This window comes from Macrotis lagotis, chromosome 3 (assembly GCF_037893015.1).
Source record: "Macrotis lagotis isolate mMagLag1 chromosome 3, bilby.v1.9.chrom.fasta, whole genome shotgun sequence".
Taxonomy (NCBI): Eukaryota; Metazoa; Chordata; class Mammalia; order Peramelemorphia; family Peramelidae; genus Macrotis; species Macrotis lagotis.
The window spans coordinates 131,963,280-131,988,385 of NC_133660.1; the positions used below are offsets into that span (position 1 = coordinate 131,963,280).

Consider the following 25,106-nt stretch of genomic DNA (forward strand, 5'->3'; position numbering starts at 1 on the left):
GCTCATATGTGGGAGAGACAATTCAGCTTTGAACCTAAGTTTTCCTGACTCTAAGGCCAACACTCTAACTCTCAGTGCCATGCTGTCTCTTTTGGTTTAAATTTGAAATGATTCAAACTGTCAGCTTTTCCATTGTCTATATTATTTACCACTGAATTTTTTTAATATAGGAAGTAATGTTAAATGAGACATGACTATTCAGTCTACTTAATGAACAATAATATAGGGTTGGCAAATTTTGTATACTTCTAAATTCAATTTCTTTCACTGTTTATGTAGTTATGCCTCAAAGGAGAAACACAAAATTCACTTTGGGAAAACTGAGTCCCTTCCATATGAAAAGGTTCTGGTTTGCTCAAATTTTCCTCTGTGGAATGAACATTTGTAAAGTCAATCCACATTTTTCTCCCATCAGGTTGTTTTATGTAGCTTCCCGTGAGGGTCACCTTCCAGAAATCCTCTCCATGATTCATGTCCGCAAGCACACTCCTCTGCCAGCTGTCATCATTTTGGTAATGCATATTAACAAGTGTTCTTTCATGAAACCAGGGATAACAGGCTTGCAAAGATGAATTCAAAGAAAACTTCTCAGGGGTTGCTTTCTTCTCTTTTCTTGCTGAAGTATGTGAGGGGTGGGATGAGACATGCATAGATAGTATTCTGTCCATATAAATTCCTTTTTCATTACTGACATTTATTTATTATTCTAAGGTTTGTGAGGGTCTTTCCACACATAGACTGTTTTGAGTCAGCTTATGAAATAGAAACTGCAGATGTTTTCAGCCTCTGAGGAAACTGAGGTGTCAAAAAAGTTTAAGTGACTTTCCTTTGTCACTAAGTATTGGAGGCAGGAGTCAAGCCAGTTCCTAATGTTCAAGGTCAACCCTCTTTCTACTCTCCAATATTGCTTCTGTCTACCACCTCATAGGAATTCTAGTTCTAGAACTGAAAAGGAGTTCAGACACTATCCTCTCACTTTTAGATGAGGGAACTGAGGCCCAGGATGTTAAATAAGTTTTCCAAAGTCACACAGGTAGTAAGTAGGATTTGAACTCAAATTCTCTGAGTGTTTCTTTTCACTGTACTCCATATTTCCATCTAGTCATATTTAAGTCTCCCAGGCAGGTAACTAAAACCCATCTCATTATGATTTTCCTACAAGTTTGAAGGTTTGGAGGGAAATGATTAGCTTGACCCCTGTCACAGTCTCAAAGCCTTGTTGAAAAGGCTGTCTGAGTAATGAAGCTCAGATTCACTTAATTGAAAGTGAAGCTCAGTGCTGTAGACTACGAACACCCAGGCTCATCATAGACAACTTATAATGAAAAGCATAGACAATTACACACAAAGATAATGGAGGAAGACTTGGGCTGTGGGAATGATACTGTGATTAAAAGTGAGGTAGTTGGTGTGAGTACCTGAAAGGAAGCACATATACATACTAAAATAGAAATTGCAACTTTTTTTCCATTTAGGGAGATATATTTTGGAAATATGGAGCATAATAGCTAGTAGATGGAAAATGCTCCCGGCGTCCATTGCTGATGCGATATAAACTCTTACTTATTATTTTGCAACACTTCCATCTGCTGTGAAGTATACCATATAAGGCATTGGATGTTTTTTTAAATGCATTTAATTTGTTTCAGTATGTTTCCCTGAAAATTCTTTCTAAAGTACATGCTCTCTGTAAGCTTCCCTTGTGAGAGCAGAACATATTATTTATTCTGTATAGAGGGCTTTCATTTAAAGCCCAAACTGTCACTCAGGTCGTCCTTGGTATGCGCAGCTGCAGAGACACTTTGTGCTGATCTTGGATTCTTTCTTATTTTCTACTGTCTTGAGGGTCAGGCAAGGCAGACACAGAGAGAGTAACTTTGGAGGGAAAGAAAGGTCAATGGTTTGTATTCACGAGCAAAGGTACTATTATGTAGAGATGCCTGCATCGCAGGTGTGTATCTCAAGGAGTTTATTGGGAAGCATTTAATAGAGAAAGAATCATTGGATTTCAAAATACCTTATGCCATTATTAATTGGCTCCTTCCCTATACAGCCATACTTCAAAAACAAAACAAGATTGTAGTACCATAGAGTTATTTCTTGCCTGTGTAATTTTAATAGATTTCTAATTGGCTTGCCTACAAGCGCCTCTCACATACCAATCCTCCACTTAACTGCCAAATTTGTATTTGACCATATCAAGCCCTGTTCAAGAAATTCAAGTGAATTCCTATTGCAAAAAGCAAATTTTCTAGTTTCACATTTAAAAATCTTTCAAAGTCTGACATCAGATTATACTCCTCTATGCATATTCCATTCTATATAGAATGAAATATATATATATATATACATATATATATATATATACATCTCTCTATATATGTATACATACAAATAGAATATAAGCTTCTTGAGGCCAAGAATGGTTTTATCTTGTTTTTGTAGTTGTAATGTCTGACATTTTTGAATGTAGTAGGTATTTTATAAATGCTTATTAAATTGAATTTAATTTTGAACTTTAATAGAACAGGCAGATCATCTATGCCAAGCCTTGCATTGACAGAGAATAGGAAATAGGCACCTAAAAAATCAAATAATTAGCCCAAGGGCACACAAGTTACTATAATCTCAAAAAAGAAAATCAATATCAAGTTGCCCATTTTCAACTGTAAAAAGTGTTCTATCTAAGATAAAAATTCAGGTACTGTCTCTAAAGTTTAATATTTTTTTGACATGGTATAAAAATATTCTCTTTTTTCCCCCTAAGATGAAAGGAACAAGCCCATGACCAGATGTTCATATTAAAGTAGGCTGGTCCTATTTCATTGGTCTCATTAGTTTTTCTATTTTCAGATGGGAGGGGTAATAGTGATGGCCCTGCTTTTAGTCTTGTTGCAAAATGCTGTTGGTAGTCCACTGTTTCTCACTACATGCTGGTAGCTCAGTGGTCTAAGAGGTCATTTGAAAGCTAATTAGAGGCTGATGCTCTGAGGTGATTTCATTATTTGTGTGTTCCATTTTGCTAGACTCAGTTGGGATCTTTTCTCTCTCTCTCTCTCTCTCTTTTTTTTTCCCACCCACAGTACCCTCTGACGATGATAATGCTTTTCTTCGGTGATCTTTATGGTCTTTTGAATTTCCTCAGTTTTGCCAGGTGGCTTTTTATTGGACTAGCAGTTGCAGGACTGATTTATCTACGATACAAACGGCCAGATATGCATCGTCCTTTCAAGGTAATCTCAGTCATTTTAATTGTTTTCCATAAATCTTTCTCCCCAAGGCATAACTCTTCACTTGAGATAATTCAATGATGACACTGATGATGGGAGCCTCCTCTTGAATCCAGGGCTAATTTTTCCTGAAAATTGTATGCCCAGTGGATTTCCTTTTTCTGGAAAATAAAAAAAATCAATACAAGGCTATTTTCCCTGAAGAAGGAAACCCATAGTATATTTGGGATTTGATTTCTCATGACCATATCTCTTGACTTAAAGGAATGAGAACTTAGGCAACTTTCCAGATTTCTTCTATGATAAGTTATGAATGAAACTTCTCAGCATTGTCAAGAGCCATAAAAACTTTCAAGGAGTCAAAGAGAGATTTATGAAGGGCTACTCATTATTATATTATTGTACTGAATATATTCACATTGGGCTGGTTATTACTGGGGTGTACATATAAATGTTTAATGACTGACTCCCTGGGGCGGGGGACACATATGTTTGGTATACTTTTAAGTTTAATTTACACTATTAGCATTTTCTCCATCACTTTAAGTCTTGGCAATCAACAAAATAATATCTCACTTGATTTGTAGCATTAACTAAATCTAGAGGTTTAAACGGTGACACCAAAAATGAGTCATCAGTTTTCAAGAGGCTTTGGATCATCCTATACCTGTTATTCCTTACAAATGATGAAGACTGATGGTCATGAATGTCATCTCATTTAGTGCTGTACTTGCCCATTTCCTTCCATAGATCCAATGGAGTCCAAATGCATTGAGAAAATTTGGCTTTTGTATCCTTACCACCTAAAACAGGACCTTGCACAGAATAGAGGCAGCTAGCTAGTGACATTGATAGTGTACTGGATCCTATATACACAAAAGCCACACATATACCTATATGAAAACTTTACATCTATACACATATGTGTAGATGTGTATGCATATTTGTGTTTGTATAGTTACATACCCATATACACATACATGTTTATATATAGGACAGCTAGATGACACAGAAAATAGAGCACAGAAAATAGTCAGGAGGCCCTGAGTTCAAATCCACCCTTATACACTTGACACTTATTAGCTTTGTGATCTTGGACAAGTCACTTAAACCTGATTGCTTCACATCCAGGGCCATTTCCAATCATCTTTATTCATATCTAACCACTGGACCCAGATGACTCTGTGGGAGAAAGTGAGACTGATCACTTAGCAGAGCATCCCTTCACTCAAATATGTTCCTCCCTGATATCATGGTCTTCTCTGAGAACAAACAGCATTATCATCATCATCATCATCATCATAATCATCATCATCATCATTATCATCTCATACTATCTATCTGTCTATATACACACACTTAGGTGTACTAAATATATAAAAATCTATGCATCTATACATGTATATGTGTATATACTATTTATACATTTATATATATATGTATATATATATATACACACAAAATGATTATTTGATTGATTTTGGGCAGGTCATTTAACTGATTACCCTCTAAATCATTATGTAGTAAGTTAAACTCATATAGAAGTAGATTACTATTGGTCTCATATTGACTTGGAAAAATCACAAATTCAAAGCCTCTCTATTATATTGTATTTTTATTTATTTTGTTAAACATTTCCAAAGTATTTTAATTTGATCTACTACTCTTAGGACTTTTATGGGATGCTTAGGCAAGTGGGTTTAAGTCTTTGATGTTTATGTTCTAAGCAAGTTTCTGACTATAAATTGCAGAGAAGGTGCTGACCAATATTGGTAGAGGGAGTTTCTTCATTGGGAACTCTCTATATGAAGGAAATCAGGTCTAATCTGTATTATTATTATTATTTTATTATTATTATTATTATTATTTTATTATTATTATTATTATTATTATTATTATTATTATCATCTTGGTAATTTGTTCAAGGTGTCTATACTATGTGGCAATGACCTTCCTCCTTACAGCTGGAAATAAATAAACATAAGAAATTAAGATATTACAAATGAAATATTTTGAGTATTTTAATATAATCAATATAGCTACCCAGACTGCCTATTTTGTACATCACACCTTGCCTTTGGAAGGATGAATATTATGGCTGTAGCTTCTCTGAATCCTTCATAAAATTGATTGAATCTTGTCATATAGTCCCTTTTAAAATCTCCTAATAGTGTTGCCAGAAAGCTTTTTAATTATATTCATTGTAGAGTATTGGGCACCATCTTCATCAGTGGTCAAAGAGAAGTTTGCCTCTTCTTTATTTTGTCTGTCCTTGTGGCAAATCTGCAAAAAGAAATCGATGCACATTTAATCATTTTTAAGTGTAACAAGTGACCTGTGCTTCTTGTATCATATTAAAATGGATTATAATGGCAACTCTCAAAGATTCAGTGTTTGAAGTGCAGAAATATAGAACAGGTTCATCACATAACTAAGGCAAGGCAACTGATCTTTACTCCAGGGTGTTAACATTTTAGCCAACTGATAGTTCTTTGTGGTTCTTCAGTAGGTTACAAACAACTGATTTATTTAGTTAAGATTAATTTAGTCAAAAAAGGAAACTTCCAGAAGAAGTCCTCTTCTTCCCTTCAGGTGTTGAACATAATGCGAGCATCTGCCTATACCTACTCCAAACAAGTGTTTTAATGCATACTCTATTTCCCTTTTTATTCGCCATTCACTATTTAACTACCTTCCATCAATTGTGTTCAACTTCATAAATATAAGAATTCACTCAACTTTCATTTGCTTGTATTGTCACATTCAGGAGCTATTCAGTATCCAAAAACTGTTCAAGATGACCTTTATCATTGTTTTTTATTTCAGGTGCCACTTTTTATCCCAGCTCTCTTTTCCTTCACGTGCCTTTTCATGGTGGCTTTGTCCCTTTATTCTGATCCATTCAGTACTGGGATAGGTTTTGGTATCACGCTCACTGGTGTCCCAGCATACTACTTCTTCATTGTCTGGGACAAGAAGTCAAAGTGGTTCCAGAGAATATCAGGTAATGTTCTTGATATCATACAATGACTTAAGAAAAGTAGCTGCATATTGTTAAAGCCACATGGTAGGGATATTTGGATTCCTTCAAACAATAACACAAATTAAAATGGCAATTAAATGGTATTAAAGGTCATCATCCTGTCCTCAAGGGGCTTAGGTTCTAATGCAGGAGACATCATGCAAACAACCACATACAGCTAGGTGCAGCTAGGTGGTGCTGTGGACAGAGTGCCTCCTTTAGAGCTAGGAAAACTCATCTTTCTAAGTTCCAGTATTGCCTCAGACACTTACTAGTTGTGTGACCCTGGGCAAGTCACTTAACTCTACCTTAGTTTCCTCAATTGTCAAATGAATTGGAGAAGGAAATGGTATACCACTCCAGTATTTTTGCCAAGAAAACCCAAAATAGGTCATGAAGAGTGGGACACGACGGAAGCTACTGAATAACATATTTGGTGCCAAGAAAACAGGCTCTGGAGTCAAAGCACCTAGGTTCAGATTCCAACAGTGTTGTGCAGGTGAATGAGTTTCTCAGGCTTTCAATTTCCTTATTTGATAAATGGACTTGGTGGAATCGAAAATCCCTTCCAACTTTAAATTTCTGATTCTATTAATTTCATTGGGCCTCGGTTTCCACATCTGCAAAATATGAAATTTTGCCTACCCTGATTTTCTTTTTAAGATCCTTTGATCGACACAGATAATTATTATCTAGTTGCCATCTGACTAGCTTAGCCAGTATCCTAGCACTCTAGTTGTTTCTTGCTGATTTTTCACATTATACACAATTATTAAAAATTAATAATAATCCTGTCTATACCACTTATTTATAGCCACATGAAATCTACCCCTCCCTTAGGCCTATCATAAGTCAGAATCGGTGTTAAAGAAATGACTGTTTTGCAGAGATTGTATTTAACCTGGGCCATGAGAGATGTCAAGCTGAGAAAAGGATGGGTTTCAGTTTTTGCTTGGCATAAGGGATTTGTTCAAGTCATTGATGTGAGACTCATATAGTCCTATGAAGTGGTTATTGACTAAGTTTTAAAATGTAATAGTAGTTATATTTTATTACATTTTAATTTATTTTGTTAAAAATTTTCCAATTACATTTTAACATGATTAAAGTCACATTTAGATTGTTGCAGGGTATCTGCTTGCCTGTTTGGTAGCTCTGGTTTAAGGAAAGTTCAGAGTCTAGAACATGGAATCTTTTCAGGGAATTGACAGAAAATATAGTCTAGAGTGTTTGGGCTTTAGAATATCAATAGCATCCTGAGCTAACCCTTAGGGCTTGTGGAAGAAAAGGAAAAGGCTTCTCAGGGACCTGCCAGAAAAGGGAGTTTACAAAAACAGGAGATATTGCTTTTCATTATTTACCCCAAATTGCTCCCTCTTTTCCTCTGTATCCCCAATCTCTACTTCCTTGATAGAGGAGGTGGAAGAAGAGAGTCAAATCCAAAAACCACTCAGAGCAAGGATGGTTGGATTGTGGGCATCCCAAACAGGAAGTCTGTTCATTTACCCAAAGGAAAGCTTACAGATAGTGATTCAGTTCTCTTGCACAACATTTCATATACTTCATGTACTTCATGTGCTTCATTCTATGTGAATAAACATTGGTGGGCTAGCCTGGGAGCTTGGATATCATGCTTTCAAAGAAAGTCAATTCTAAGTTATAAACAAATCACATTAAAAAGAAAGCAGAGGAGAGCCTTTTGCAGAACATCTAGTTTCTGAATTGAGGGATGCTTCTAATTAAAGTGAATAGTTTCTGGAAGGAAGAGAAGCATTTGAATTCAAGTCACTAAGTCCTTTTCAGTCTAGGCTGATCCCACTGTTGGAGGAGCCTTGCCAAGACATTTACTTCAAGCAGAGAATGGCTCTTTAAGATTTTAAAGCTATTAAGCACTGTTAAAGAATTTTTAGATAAAAAATGTTTTATTAGCTATGTAATGACCTACTTGTACTTTCCAATCCCTTAAGTAACTTAATTGCAATAGTTCAGGGTTGGGAATAAAGGCAGCTTTATCAAAATACTGCATTTCAGAGAGCCCAAGGTAGGGTTTTGGATGTGATGGTTTCTCAGTAATTGTTAACCGACTCCACCCCCCCTCCAAAAAAATTACAAAACCCAAAACAAAGCAAAAATTAGTTGGGAGGGAGGGAATGAGGACTCCATGATCTATATTAATACAGATGGTAAAGTTATGACTTCTCTGTATAATTCTTTCACTGTAACTGGCTAGAACTATGACTGTAATTCTTGGCAGTAGGGATCCAGTCTTCTTAACATTCTGCTTTGAACTCAGTCTCTAGGACAGGAGGCATTGGTTTTTTACAGTGTCAGCCATATGTAGATCATGGACACACCCTGGGACATGTATATGTGTTGTGAATGTGTTGTATCCATGGAAGACTGTCATGGTGGGGAAAATAACTGAATTTGGATTTGTAGAATCTGGTAAAGATGATAAATAGGTTGAAGTTTGGATACAAGTTTGGATACAAACTTATTCAGAGAAACTTATTTGTTGTCTTAGATTTGACCCCTTTATTTTTTGCATTTGGTATTTAGAGTTTTGATTCAGTTCACAGCAACAAATGTCTACTATGTATTTTTGTGAACCTCAGTGTACAAAGTCAGAAGTGAGATATCTTCTGGTCTCAAAGCTCTAAATTCTCCTGGGAGGTGTATCCTGTGTACCAAAAAGGAAATCTAAACTATGTATAAAATGAATATCATATCACATGGAAAATTGAAGAAGATCACTAACAGCTGGGCGAACATGAGATATATCTGCATTGGAGACCCAAGACCCAAGTGTATTCAAACTAGATTTTGTAATCATTTATTCTGTCCCCCTATTTTTGCTATTTAAGTCAACTTAAAATTCATTTTCTTTCTGAATAATATTTTGATAGACTTGGTTTCTAAAACTTTTGAATAATTATATTTTAAAAACTTTCTAACAGCTTAGTTAATAAGTATTCTTAGCCCAGGGAAAATACTTTCATTGAAATTTTATTTTATTACATTTTTTAAGGATGTTCATAAAGTTACCTCCTTTTGGAAAGGTCTAGTTGAGCTGTGAACGTTAGGATGATGTGGCAAGCAAATCCCCAGAGTCACCTTTTAGTGTGCCCTTTCTCAACTTAAATCTTGCCAGGGTGTGCTCTGTTATATTTCTTAAATGAAATGCTCTCTTTTCTCTTTAAGATGATATCCCAGAGCACCGTGAAAAGCAAAGACATTTCTAACACCCAATCCAATGCCTGACATATAATAATTGCTTAAATAAAGACTTTTTGAGTAAAGAATAGGGTATAAAAATCATAGTTAAAATATAAAGGATATATAAAATGTTACTTGAGGGAAGGTTCTGGTTTTCATTTGAAGGACATAGAAGCTATTTAATAAAATGCTTTGTTGTTGTTTTTTAATTTAGAGAGAAATCCATAATGCCTCTAGAGTTGCCCTAAAGCAGGGGAGTTTTGTGTGTGTGTGTGTGTGTATGTGTGTGTGTGTGTGTGTGTGTGTATGTGGATGTCTTAGATCCCTTTGGCAGTCTGGTGAAACTTATGAAGCACTCCCAGAATAATATTTTTAGTGTGTACAATAAAATAAATAGAATTATAAGGAAATCACTTAACTTAAAATATAATTATCAGACTATAGGTCTATATGTACACATATATGTTCATTCACACATGTATATATGTATATATGTGTGTTGTCTGTATAAGAATTTCTTAGTTCACATATACAAATATATAGAATAGGATATATATGATGTATGATGGAATCTATTTTTATAGAATTAAGGAATTTATATGTTTATATAAATTCCTATTTATATATAAGAATCAAGAGACAAAAATACCCCTTTCTTTCTATCAATCTATCTATCCTTCTAAGAATCCCTTAATTCTTGCTATTTCTGTCTCTGTGCTCTCTCTCTCTCTCTCTCTCTCTCTCTCTCTCTCTCTCTCTCTCTTGCTTATATCTCTCTGTTTCTCTCCATTTTCTATTCTTTCTGTGTATGTATAAGTGAAGAATCCCTGGTCTTAGAGAATGTATGAAGGAAAAACAGCTGGCATTTATAGCCTGACTTAAGGTTTACAGAGTTATTTATGTATTTCATCTCATGATGAGATAATGAAATGCCAAGCACTAGGGAGGTGCATTTCCCCCTCTTCTGCCTCTCTGGTTTTCATTCTATAACCTATACAGACTTTCCAGCTCCTGTTCCTGCTCCTCAGCTGCCTTCTGCATTTCATACCTCTTCCTTTCTAATTCCAGTTTTCTCAGTTTCCTCAGCTGATTATCCTTTCCTCCTTTCTTGTCCATTCCCTCTTCTCCTCTCATTCAAAGCTCTCTGTAGCTTTTGTTTTCATCCTCTCAGATCTCTGAATGTGTACATGGCCTCCACATTTAGCTCTCATCCTTCCTGAATTTTACTAGCATTACTGTAGTGGGTGATTTTGAAAAGGAAATGGTGCTAGAATCTTCCTAGTGTCTGGGGATCCGCTGAATTTAAATCAACATCTTATCGGTCATTATCTTTAATAGCTTCCTTGTGAGAGAGCGCCCACAAGTAAGGACTGCCCCTACTTTTGTGTTGTTCTCTACCCACCCTCTTCTGTAATGCCTTTGCAGTAAAAGAAAGGAAATCAATAATATTTATTGTGGGTCTATCAAAAATAGACATATACAAATACACATATATATGTTTATAGGAATATAATATTTACACAAATATATATACACATATACATGTCCATATACATGTATATTCTGGGTCTTGTCTAAAGCATTTTTAGAGAGGAAACACATATGAGCTTAGCTCCCTAGAATGCTTTTGACCATTACCTGCTGTACTAGAAGGCATCCTTTTCCTGCTGCAGGCTCTAATTCCTTGACTGGACATGGGCATCTTTAAAGCTTGTAGATTGTATGATCCTTCACTCAGCCACTTTAAAAAGACCCAGAGCCTCCAATGAGGTTGTACCCAATGAACCAAATATACTTCTGCCAGGGGTGAGATTTTGCTGACCACCATTAGGAAGTAGCAAAGAGCTGTTGTTGATTCAAGAGAGAGAGAGAGAGAGAGAGAGAGAGAATGTTCAGGCTGAAAAGCAGAGGCGCCTGTGGAACTGAGATTTGATTAATCTTTCTGGCCACAGGATGCCAGTGTTGAACCACTTTTTGTTTGAGAGCATTCCTCCATGGAAATAAAATGTGCTCTTTAAGGGAGCCATGGGCTCCATGGAAAGCTTTTTTCCCCCTTGCCAGCTGTGACAGAGTAGCTAATTCCTCTGTTCTTTCTTTCTTTTTTAAAAACATGAGCTTCTTGTGCAAAGGGAAAAAAGGGGGGGTAGATACCTCCGTGACATATTTAAATCCACTGTGGTAGCAGGGAAAGGGACAAATAAAGCCTGGACCTGGAGCCTTAATCTTTTTTTATTGGTGGCCTCTGGATCTCCCAACAAGAGACTGAATGCTTAAACTAAACATCTGGGGGATGCGGAGGCCAGGCTTCCTGTACAATCGACTCACCTTTAAATAAAACCCTTCATTATCTATGTCAGCCTAGAGCAGTGCTGGCAGAATTATTAAAATCTCTTTTCTGATGGACGATGTTGTGTTTCTGTAGGCTCCCAAGAGCGTTTGTCCCCAGGAAGGTGCTGGTATAAATCCGTTTCTTTTTTCCACTGAAATCTGGAGGGTCCCACTGCCAGACTTTCAGTGGAGTCCACAGTGTGACATTTTTCTTACTAACCCTGGCTTGTAAATTAATTAAGCTTGTTTAGTCATTCTTAACACCTGCCTAGACTACCTTAGTGGTCAAAACTGCACATGTTGTGGAGATCAAGTGAGATCACGGGTTTGAATGCCCTTTGAAAATGATAAAAGCATTTTTCATATGTAAAGTATTATTGCAATTCCATTTTCCAAGAGTGAGAAGGGGAGTTATTGAACTTGCACCTGGTGGTTAATATTTCACCCATGTATAAGCTGTCTGCCGCTATTCCCACACTCTTACCATATGTGACTGGGCAAATCGCATCCAGCTATGCCTGTTTCGGCTTCAGTGTCTTCCAAGGTAAACTTTTGAATACAGAAGGTATTGCTAAAAATACCCAAATAGCTATTTTATGCTGCAGCTTTCAGATAACAAAATCTCTGCTGCTTGCAGCCTCATCTGCTCCACTTTATCTATTAATAGCCAGGACAGTATCATGGGGCTGTAATCTATGGCCCTCAAAATGCTTCATGAGTATTACTGAGAGCAGGGGGATTGATGGTCATCTAAATGGCTTAAAATTGAACCCATGCAAGCACCGAGCATCTGTGGAGTCCTTCTTGTGTACATTGAGTGTCCTTTACCCTAATGAATATTTTTTAAAAAAGGTTAATTGATACTTTATTATACCCTGGTTATTTTCTAATGACCCCCTCTCTTGTAATAAAGAAATATAGTGAAGCAAAATTTAACTAAGATGCCAGTCATATTTGACAACCTAAGATGCTTTGCATACCTAAAATCTTTGTCTCATCTTTCATGAAGTGTGTATGTTTGTTCCATGTTTTTTCTGGAATCAAGTCTAATAATTGCCCTTTTCTTCAGTATACCTCAAAACTTTTTAATTGATTAAATTGACTTTCTCAGAGATTTTCTTAGTTAAATAGCTTTATTTTGCAGATGAAGAATGTAAAGACCAGAGAAATGGAAGGATTGTCCAAAGTCACAGGTAGTAAGTGTCTGAGACTGGATTTGAAGTCAGATCATCTTGTCTTCAGATCAAGCACTCTAGCCATCTCACTTTTGGTTCAAAATCAAAGTGATCAGTAATGTGAGTCACAATTGGAAAGTAGTTGATTCAGAGGTTTTTTAGACTTGTGGAGCTCAGAGAGAAAAGAGGCAGGCCAGGAAATTTTTGCTGGTACTACTGCAATGAAGATTGCCATTTTGGGATAAAAGGACTTCTATTGCCTGGATTTGGGTAGGAAGACATGGACAATTTTTAATGAATAGGTTGTGAGAGAAAGCAGCTTTGACAGGCATACCATAATTCTAAAATGAAGTGAGGGGTCATCAAGGGAAAATATGCATTCTTCATTGTTTCAAAATGGCCTGATGGCCAATCTGGGTCTGCTTTTCTCTACAAGATAGAGGATAGCTCCTCAGCCCCATCTGCCATTTGGTCAATCATTACAGTCAAACCTATCTCATGATCTGGTGGTTTCTTCTTGCTCCTTTTACTCTTAGCTCTGCCATCACCCTTTGCCTTCAAAGGTCTCAGCAGCTGCTTCACTGTTAACTAAATTGCTCTGTTCCTAGAAAATTCTCTTTAGTGGATTGGTCTTGTTTCCAACCTTGGTCTTGGAAAATGTAATTTTCCTCAACCTAATGACCTCCTCTGATATTACAAGCTAGGAAAGATTGATTCTGACCTTTATCTCAGACCTGTCTCAGTGTGTGGAAGTTGATCTTTCTCCCATGATTATTACTGAAAGTGTTACTCTATCACCCACACTCCTGATCTAATGCTGTAGCCCCTTATGGTGCTGTCTCCTTGATTTCTTGAATCTCTTGTGATTTTTGTATTTTTATTTCTAATCTAAGTGTTACAGATATCTGATTTCTCCAACATTCTCTGCCATAATATGGATTTTTATTAGTAAATGGCATTTTGGTTGCTTGTTTGACACAAAATAAATAATAACCCTTTGGATTATAGTTACTCTACTGGGAAGTTGCATAAAAGATAGGAGAAATGAGGAGAAGAAATTGAGGTCTATAACTATTTTGAACTGTTCAACATTTGGAGAGAGGGAATCTACATGCAATGAAAAAATTGATGGCATTGTCAGTGTCAAAACTGCACATGCTGTAGGGATCAAGTGAGATCATGGGTTTGAATGCCCTTTGAAAATGATAAAAACATTTTTCATATGTAAAATATTATTGCAAATCCATTTTCCCAGAGTGAGAAGGGGAGTTCTCACTTAATAGTACTCACTTAATAGATTGATGGCATTGGCAGTGTCCAAAGGAGGAGCCTTAGAAAGAAATAACATAAATCTATCATCTTCTCCCATACCCTTGCTTCTTACTTGGATTCTTGACATTTTCTGATAATTGATCTTCTATTTTCTTCTCTCTAATCCTTCCCACATACAGCTGCTAAACTGACATTCCTAAGGCACAGCTTTGACTATGCCACTTCCCTGTTCAAAAAGATTCAGTGGGTCCCTACTACCTCTAAATGCAAATTGTTCATCCTAGCAATTAAAGTCCCGGACAATTTTTTGCTGAGTTGTTTTCAGTTGTGTCTGATTTTGTAATATCATTTGAGATTTTCTTGACAAAAATACTGAAGTGGTTTGCCATTTCATTCCTCAGTTCATTTTATGGATGAGGAAATTGAGACAGGGTTAATTGACTTACTCAGGGTCCTATAGATAGTAAGTGTCTGAGGTCAGATTAGAACTCAGATATGAATCTTCTTGACCTTAGGCTCAGCTCACAAAATAACCTCTCATCTTCCCCTCACCTTTTTATAAATATCTCCCAGCCAAGTTGCCTAGATTCTTCATATAAAAAAATGCAATCTTTAACTTTTGTGCTTTTGTTGTTTCCGATTCCTGAACTATTGCTCTCCCTTATCACTTCTTCCTCTTAGAATCCCTAACTTTCTTCTAGCTTCAGTTCAGGCACCACCTTCTTTATGCTTTCATGATCTCCCCAGTTAGTATTTTTCCTTCATCTGACATTATATTTGCTTTGATTGGCATGTCAGTGTACATGAGGTATCCTTCCAATATAATTCAACCAACATTTATTGAGCACCTGTGCCAGAAAAATGAAATCTGATGCCACTCCACTTAAAGATGTGAAATTTTTTTCATCATTTTTCCCTTACCTACCTAACACCTGAGTTTACTATAGTAGTTTCTTCTCCTGAGAAGCCTCCTTTATCTCCAGCTCAAGCTGGTGGTTTTCAATACCCCGGATCTCAGTCTTACTTCCTCTGTGTGTTTTGGGAAGACCATTAATTCATTCTGTCACATTCTAAACCATATCATTGCTCTTCTCTTCTCACCACCCTATCATTGTACTCAGACACACGGTGTAGAATCAAAGCAAATGTGTTGGAGATTAGTTTCCAAATACTCTGTGGTTGCCCTAAACAGAATAAAGGCACCTGCAGGTTTCACATCCCTGCAAGCAGACCCTATCTGTTGAAAGCAGACTTTAAAGAGAAATGGAATGCTTTATTCTTGTTTTCAGTAAGTCCATGATTTGTGACCAGATGTGAATCAATGGTGTAAACAAAAAATCATACCAGAAGGGCCAGAGGGAAGAACAGGACTGACTGTACATGACTCTCATGTCTAATCACGCAAAGAACAGGGAAAGACATAGAGGAATTTGTTCTTAGTGCTCTATTTTGTAAGTGGTGGAAGTGGTGATATTATAGGCTACAAATTCCTGTTCATTGCTTGGGAAGCTAACAGGATAATAAGTCGTTCCTACTTATATAACCACTCCTTGGCTGCTGCATTAGTCAGATAGCCTATTCACCACAGGTAGCCTATTCACCACAGTGAATTCACCTCCAGATTCAAAACCTGTCTTCATTCCAGACCAATTCCCCAAATATAAAATGAAAAGATTGGATCAAATGATTTCTCTTTTTTAAAAATAATCTATGCATTTCCTGACTATACTTTAAAAATGTTAGTTGTATATTGAAGTAGATATCCAGGTGTAGTTTAATTAATACTGAATCATCTTGTCTCCTATTCTTGTCTCTTTATTTTTAATGATGAAGTCAATAATTATATCTTTTTTTTGCAAAAAATGTCTTTTATATGAAGTATCTTAGCCTATTCCACCTCTCCTTTCTCTTACTCCCAATACATTTCCCTTTTAGCCATTGACTCCATTTGTACAATATCTTATATCTTTAAATTCAGCTCTCTCCTGTGCTTCATCTATAAAAGCTTCTTCTACCTGCTCTACCAAATGAGGAGGCTCATATTAGCATTATCAGCATCATTTTTCTATGCAAGAATACATACAGTTCATCATCATTAAGTCCCTCATAATTTACCTTTTTCCTTCACTCTTTATGCTTTCTGTTCAGCTCTGGTTGTATCAACAGGAACATTTAAAATTCCCCGTTTTATTGAAAGTTCATCTTTTCCCCTGGAAGAGGATATTCAGTTTTTCTGGGTAGTTGATTCTCAGTTGCATTCAAAGCTCTTTTGCCTTCTGGAATATTATATTCCAAACCCTATGAGCCCTTAATGTAGTTGATGATAAATCCTGTGTGATCCTGACTGCCCCTCCACAATATTTGAATTGTGTCCTTCTGGCTGCTTGTAATAGTTTTTCTTTGATTGGAATTTCTGGAACTTGGCTATAATACTCCTGGGGGGTGTTTTTTGGATCTCTTTCCAGGGGAGATTGGTGGATTCTCTCAATTTCTATTTTACTCTCTGCTTCTAGGCTACCAGGGCAATTTTCTGGTAGGAATTTTTTAAAAATGAGGTCAAGCTTTTCCTGATAAGTACTTTCAGGTATCCCAATAAATTTCAAATTATCTTTCCAGAATATGTTTTCCAGATCAGTTGTTTTTTCAATGAGATAATTTGCATTTTCTTCTAATTTTTCATTCTTTTGGTGTTGAAGTATTGTATCTTGATTTCTTGTAAAGTCATCAGCTTCTTTTAGTTCCATTCTACATCTGAAGGGTTTGTTTTCTTCAGAGAGCTTTCTTATCTCCTTTTCCATCTGGCCAATTCTCCTTTTTAAAGCATTAATCTCCTCAATAACTTTTTGAACTGTTTTATACATTTGTCCTAAGTTGGTTTTTAACATGTTATTTTCTTCAGCATTTTTTTGGATCTCCTTGACTTCATTTTCATGTTTTTCCTTCATCTCTTTCATTTCTTTTCCCAATTTTTCTTCTATCTCCCTTACTTGATTTTCAAAATCTTTTTTTGAACTCTGTCATAACTTGAGCCCAACTTCCATTTTTCTTGGAGTCTTTAGATGTAGAAACTTCTACTTTCTCATCTTCAGACTGAGTATTTTGATCCTCCTTGGGATCATAGACAAAGTATTTGTCAATGATCTGGTTCCTCTTTTTTCTGTTTACTCATTTCCCCAACCTGTGCCTGGTTTTGAGGTAATTTCTGAGCTTTTGAGTATTATTGGGACATTTATCCCCCCCCCCCACAAGGACCTTTGTGTGTGAGGCTTTGACTGCTCTACTGGTCTGTGAGTGACCACAAGCACACTCAAGGAGCTGGGGGGGGGGTCCCTGTTCTATGGTGGGACCTAGACTGTGACCAGGATCTAAATATGGTCAGGGTCCCAGAGTCCTGATCCAGGGATGAAGGACAGACCTCATAAGTCTCTGTCTCTACTTCCCTACTTTTGGTGGGCTGAGCACTCAGTGTGTAGTTGCCTGGAGGCTCCTGCTTCCGTTTCCTAGATCTGGGGGTGCTGACTGCCACCTGCGTTAAGCCTACTGACTATTGCAACTGCCCTGAGGACCTGGGCTTCAGGCTCACTCTGGCAGAGGTCTCCACGCTGATCCTCCAAGTTGTGCCTGGTGCTCCCCAGGTTGCAGATCAGGAAACTACTTCTGCTGCTAAGAACCACAGCTCCTAGGATCTCTGGGACTCTTCCCCAGAGGCTGAAGTTTCTTCACTCTGGCTGGCTGCCCCTCTAACCCTGTGGAACAGAGATTTTGACTATTTTCCAGGTTACCTTGGACTGGGAAATTTCCTCATTGGATCTTTCTGTGGGTTCTATCTCTCAAAAATTTAGTTAGAGTCATAATTTTTAGATTTTTGAAATAATTTGGAGAGAGCACCTAGGAGAGGTACTTTTCCTGCTGCCCTCTTGACTCCATCCCCAAATCATTTCTTTAGAGTTTTCATAATCTTTTTTTTGTGAGTCATGGACCCACTTTGTTAGTCTAGTGAATCCTATGATAACTTCTCAGAAAAACATTTTCAAATGTATAAAATAAAATGCTTGCATTTGCAAAAGAAACCAATTACTTAGAAATACAGTTATCAAAATATTTTTCCCATTCAAGTTCATGAATCCCCTAAAATCAAGTTTAAAAATCCATGCTCTAGGGTCTTTTCTGGATCAAAATCTGTAAACCTTTAATTTTATGAATCAATCTCTCTTCCCCCTGGGAATGACTTTCTTCTCTCTCCCTTTTCCCCAAGGGCTGCTGACACCTAGATTTATTTCATCCACCACACCCTTTATACACATAAGCACACCCTCTCACTTCTCATTTCATCTTAAATGGATGTAATTTGACAAGACTATTGGGAAAGAAATGAATTGAAATTGAGGGAGAGATGGAGGGCAACTGACCTGTGCAAAGGATGCTACTTCTTCTTATTACAAAATCCTGTTACTCCTCCAAACCCAGGGTCATTCTTGTCTTATTGTACACATGATGTTAATAATGCAGAACTGTGAAAGTCCCCCAGTCCAATGCCTTCATATTATAGAAGTCACAGACCCAAGGTCTTACAGGGAGGAAGTTGTAGAACTGATATTCAAACTCAGGTTGTTTTTATGTTATGCCATGCTATTTTCCGCATTAATACACAACTCAATCCTTGATCCAATTCTCATGGAGGCTGATTCTCCTTTTCTTCTAAGGTAGAATTTCATCTTCTTTCAGCCTTTTGAATACTCAAAGATGCTATGTAAATTCATTTACCCTTCCCATTGTTTATATCTTCCTAGTCCATTACAAATCACAGAAAGCTTTATTGAGCAGCTACCACTTACTTCAAATAAGCCTCTGTTCTTCAGACATCAGAGCAAAAAGTAAGTGTCCTTCTACCCCTGAAGGGAAAAACAAAAAATGGTTTGACATGTCTTTATAATAGAAATGTTATAGAACCAAGGATCCCAAGGTCTTTCAATTTTAAAAAGGGGAGTCAGAATAGGTCCCTTTTTGAAGAAGACCCTTGAGATCATTCTTTAAGGGAGCTAGTGATTCCAAAAGGCAGAGGAACAGAGGGAGATCATTCCAGATGTCAGGGACAATCTAGATAAAAACATAGTAGTATAAGATGGAATAATGTCTTGAATGGCAAATAACAAACAAGTCAGTTTGACTGTGACTTAGAGAACATGAAAGGAGTAAAAAAATAATTTATAAATACTTCCACTAGAATAATGTCATACTATGCCTTTTTGGTTAAGGATTTGAAATTAGTTTTGGCCTCCTGGGACCATTTCTGATAGGTATATTTCCTTTTTTAAAAAAAATCTAAAGTCGAGGTTCTCAAAAAATGTTCTCTGAAAATTCTGGAGATCATTTCAGGAGGTCTATGATACTACTAAGTTATTTTTGCTATTAAACTATTCCTCCTTTTTTCCAACTACATAATTCTGTAAAGTCATATTTTCTTTTTTCTTTAATTGAATCAGGTATTAGGATTGGCTTGAAAGAAGACTCACATAAGTCAAAAATCAATCTGAAATACATTTGTTTACTTGAACAGAAGGGATAAATCAGCTGAGAGCAGGAAATTATAGGAATGAGGAAGTGAGGTATGATAGGATGAAAGAAACAGGTAGAATGTTTTGAATCTGATAATTAAGATCTCCTTTCTGTTCTTTAGATAAATGGAAAATCACCTACTTAGAAAAATGAGAATGAACCAATTAACATTTTTGTCTCAGTTTCCTCATCTGTAAAATGAGATTAGACTCAATGTTCTCTAAGTTCTGTTCCATATCTATCTCTCCTCCCCCCCACCCCAAACAAAAGTGCTCAGTAAATGACAAAGATTAAAAGATAGAGAAAAAAATTCTTGGTTATAAATGGATGGAGCTGGTATTCATGACAAGGAAATCACATGGCAAGTTAGGGATAAGAGCTTATATCAGTCTTATTAAGAGATTAATTAAGAGGAGGCTAAAACTCTTGATATTCTGGGAAATGCTGAGAGGAAATAAACTAGGCAAAGACCTGGGACCAATATTAGAATGATGGCTAGAAATTTGCAAATGATTTTACCCTATTAAAAGTGACCTGTAACTTTTGTCATACATTGTTCAATTGAATTCATAGTGAATTTTATAGCATTGAGTTTCCTAGATCTCCATTTTAAAGATATTTTCAGATGTCTGATTCAGAAACATGCAGTTTGCCTACAAAAGAGTTAATTAATTATCACCAGTGATCCCAGCATGAGTAAGGAAAGAAATGGCAAATGTGATGTTAATTTGACCTTTATGTGAGATCCTGTTGAAATTCTTGTATAAATCTACCAATTAATTTAAGTGCCTGCTATGTTTGAGGTACTATGCTAAATCCTGGTCATACAAAAAAAAAATTAGATAGCCCCTGTCCTCAAGGAGCTTACAATTTAGTGTGGAAAAAGACGAAACAAAATAGGAAGCTAGAATATGGTGGGGGTAGGGAGAAAGGACAATGAAAAAGCAGTCAACTAAGGTATGGTGAGGAATTCAATCAGGGAAGCCCCAAGGTAGGACAGCCAGGTGAGAACTTTACAGTTCATGGCCCCACCTTCTAATCAGAGAGATATGGGATAATGTGGTAGAATACTAAAATCTGACCAGATCTTACAGGATGATGAGTTTGTCCCAATAATTTCCCAGGACAAAATAGAGAATTTAGTTAGAGAAGTTCTAAAATAATTCATCTGGTGAGAGACAAGGGATGAAATGAGTGAGAAATATAGCCAACTGTTTTATTTTGTCCATTTTAACTAAGATCAAGGGCACTGACATATTTCTTCTGTAGCCTTGCTTCTCATTCATCTCTAATTTTTATTTTTATTTTTCTTTCAAATTATTATCTATAGATAGTATAACCAGAACCCTGCAGATATTGCTGGAAGTTGTACCTGCAGAAGATGGCTTTAACTCAGAAGAGACCAATAAGTCATGAATTCCATTGCTGGTACTGTATATTGATGTCCTACTCTTATATGTTTCCATCTGAGACACAAGAAAAAGGAGAAACTGCTTTTTTGGAATTCCAGGGGATCACAAGACTCCAAGGAAACAAGTATCTCCAACAAAAGTTTTTTTATGTGTTCAAACATGTAGATGTACCTTCAGGTACATGTGTAGATAGCTAGTAGACTTCTACCACCATTCACATTGCTCTGTTTAGGAGCATATTCTTTTTGTGTGCAGAGAAAAGAGGACACTGAATGACAAATTACTCTAATGATTTTTCTCTGTCACATTATCTTACTGAATCTTAGGGTCTTCAACTGGAAGGCCATAAGATATTTTCTGTATTATAAGTGTTTTATAAAATGGTCTTATATACTGTAGGTAGATATACTGTGAAAAGTGTCCTCTTCTTTTTTTGGACATGCAACTCAACTCTTCTGTGACATGAGAATAGGTGACAGAGGTATTACCTTAATTTTATATCTGCAACCCAAATGCCTTCCTGTTTGCTTTGTTTGCACTGTATTGGTTCTCCAAATACAGTCACACTGACTTAGTCTCTATTCCTTTTTTAATAAACTGGTCCCAGGACATTTGGGATGGGAGAGAAGGGATATGGCTCATTTTCTTGAGTCCATTAAAAGAGAGTAGCTTTAGGGCTATTGTTTTTCAGGCCTATTCAGCAAATGTACTGAATTGAAAACCTCTGAGAATTTATTGTCAAGATTTTTAATCACAGAATCATGTAGGAAATTGGACACTTTGGGGAAAGTCCTTTTATTCCTTGTGAGGTGGGTGAAGTGGAAAGGATACAGGTCTTCATCCTGTCCAAGTAAATCCAATGGGTTTTGAATCCTCCAGTAAATAACTGAGTTCACAGCACTACATACTTTACCCCCCTCCCGATCTCACCTGAAATAAATTCCCTGTAGAATATATCAAAAGAAACATTTTTTTTTGCATCTTCAATGAACCAACATCAGTATTGATGATGATTCATCAATTGGGGGAAATTGTCCAAACCACATCCTAGCACTCATATTTGTATGCACTGTTTCTAACTTCGAAGATTTTTTATGTCAATATATCTTTTATACATAATTTTATAGGAAAAGAAAGATAAAATAGCTGAGTAAGATAGTGTGTTATAATGAATGAGCACTTAACTGAGTTTTTTTTAACTTATTTGTCTTATTTGCCTTTCTCTAAGAAATGTGGTAGGTGACTTTGGCTCTATAACTTTATACCACAGGGCCTCAGTTGCTTCATAACTAAAATTCATATATATATATTATATATATATATATATATATGTATACACACACACACACACACACACACACACACACACACACACACACACATATCCCTGAATGTTTTGTGTCTGTGAAACAGAGGTATAGAGGGTAGGGTTGGGGTGAAAGAAAAGGAATTCATTTTGGGGTACTACCAGGGAGACATACAGCTTATGACAAAACTTGGATACAATTCAACATTTAAATGTTAGTGATATGGGGCAAAGCCCAGGTTTCTCTTTCCTAGTTAATGTTTTGATATAATAGAAGAACTTAATTACGAACATCTTCCTAGGCTTTATAAACTGTCCAGATTGTTTGAGTAAACATTTTTGTTTATGTGAAAAACTGAGGGGTAAGTGTGGAGAATGCCACTGTTAATAAAAATTTATAAGAATTTCCAGGAGTATTCCTTGACATTGTCAGTAATTTCAACGTAGACATCAATTTCATTCTTTTAAGAGAAAATATGTGACAAAAGTATTTGAAAAAGAAAAGTGTGTGTATATATGAATGTGTACATGTGAGGGTGTATAATTGTGCTGTATACATACCTTGTACCACAGAAGATAAAGAAGGGATGAAAGAAGGACATTTGGGGGGAAAATGTTAAAAATGGAATGAAAGCAGTAATGAAGTAAATTAATTCTCTAAAATTACACAAGTCTAATTAAAGTTCTAATGGTGGACAGATTCCTATCCTTCTGAATGGTTTCCATGACATTAATAATACCAGCAAGAATTTATGTACTTCTACTATGGTCCAGGTTCTTCTCCCATTTGATCTCCCCAATAACTCTGTGAGGTGGGTGCTGTTGTTATCTTCATTCTACAATTAAGGAAATTGAGGCAGACAGAAATTTAAGTGATTTTAAGATTACACAACTAGTAAATGTTTGAGGTCAAATTTGAACTCAGACCTCTCTAACTCTAACTCCAGAGTTTTATCTACTTCTCTATATATCTGATCCCATTTTGCAGATGTGGAATCTGTGTTCCAAAGGGAGGAAGTGTCCAAGCATAAAATGAGAAGCTTGAAATAAGGTAACTTTTGAGGTGCCTTCCAATTTTCTCTCTTTTCCTAGGTAATGGAATATTTAGATAGTGTTACAAGTCTTGTTTCTACTTTGTTAATGCTCTCTCATCTCTTCCTCATGTTAATCTTCTCCTATTTTAAACCAAAGTCAGATTAATCTTTATATTTACTGTAGAAATTAATGTCTTATTACCTACTGACTTTGGTAACATAAGGATAAAACCACTATCAAATATCCTTCATTTTTATAAATGAATATTCTGGGATGTTATTATGACAGAATTTTATTGGTAAAACCACTATCAAATATTCTTTGCGTTTTTAAAAATATGTATATACTGTAATGCTATTATGGACTAATTATTTTGTAATAAACTTCACATTTTTAAAAATGAATATTCTGGAGTGCTATTTTGACAGTTTTTCCCAGATTAAATATTTTGTTCAGTTGGCAATTTTTAAAAGTTATGGAAGCTATTCCAAGTTTGTTTTTGGGGGGAGATAATTTGTAACTGAGATATTTTTCATTTTTTGGTAATTGATAAGTTTTTGTTGTAAGTAGTTTTGTCATGTCTTCCTAATTCAAGCAAAGCATGTTTTTCTTTGGAGATTATTTTATATTGAGTAAAAGTTTTGATTGTTCCATCATATTTTTAAGTATAAAATATTTAATTGGGACAAAATTATAATTAAAAACGAAAATGGAAAAAATAAAATGGCTTTCCAACTCTTGATTCCATCCAATGAAGACTTACAATTCTTCATAGAACCTCCTATTAACGTGGAAGGAACCTTCCTTAGAAAATGTGGTTCTAAGTGACAAAGGATTACATTGAAGCTGGAACCCCTGGCAAATAATTGTTTCTTTTGACTGATCTATTTTATAAAGAAATTTGTTTCTGCATGCACTGTAATTTTACAAACACTTATAAAAATATATGTGTACATAGTAGCAACTTAGTGTAGGTTAATGGTTACCATAGTTAGCATATTAATAAAAACCCATGTATAATAAGTAAATATTTTTCTCTTGATTAGGAAATTTAAAACCTCTTTTTATCTTAGTAACTTCGGTTTAACAAATGTATGGTAAAAGCCAACTTTGTCAAGGTATTTTGGAAAAATGGTGTGACTGTAAATTTTAAGATAATGTATAGCATAGTGTAGGAAATAATACTTTTTTAGATTTATGGACAATTATTAATAAAGCATTTCTTACAATAATATATTTCATTACAATTTTCAAAAATTTATTTTTCTGAGATTTTTCTTTTGCTCAAAGGAGGTCATTCCAAATGATAACTGACTTGGGGAACAGGGCCATAACTCCCAGTTTTTCTATTCAGGAAATTCACAAAATGTTCCTAGGCAAGTATGACAAAATACATGATCCTGAGTAGACTCAGAAGTGGCAAAGGAGGAGAGGAGAAAGCTCTCCTAGGGTAGCTATTTCAACTATTCTTACTAAATAAAAAACAAAAATCATCAAATCAGACTATTCTCTAAACATCACCAACCTATGTCAAGTTCCAGTAGCCTCATTCTA

General features: G+C 35.9%; 1 protein-coding gene across 1 annotated transcript in view; it reads left to right on the top strand.

Moving 5' to 3' along the window:
- SLC7A11 (solute carrier family 7 member 11) overlaps window positions 1-23,899 on the top strand; it is a 110,557-nt gene extending 86,658 nt beyond the window's left edge. Inside the window, exons 9-12 of the mRNA XM_074227440.1 lie at window positions 416-512; window positions 3,084-3,233; window positions 6,057-6,234; window positions 21,130-23,899. Coding sequence (XP_074083541.1) covers window positions 416-512; window positions 3,084-3,233; window positions 6,057-6,234; window positions 21,130-21,215 — 511 coding nt within the window. The 3' untranslated portion in view covers window positions 21,216-23,899. The remainder of the gene's footprint in view (window positions 1-415; window positions 513-3,083; window positions 3,234-6,056; window positions 6,235-21,129) is intronic.
- The last annotated feature ends 1,207 nt before the right edge of the window (window positions 23,900-25,106 follow it).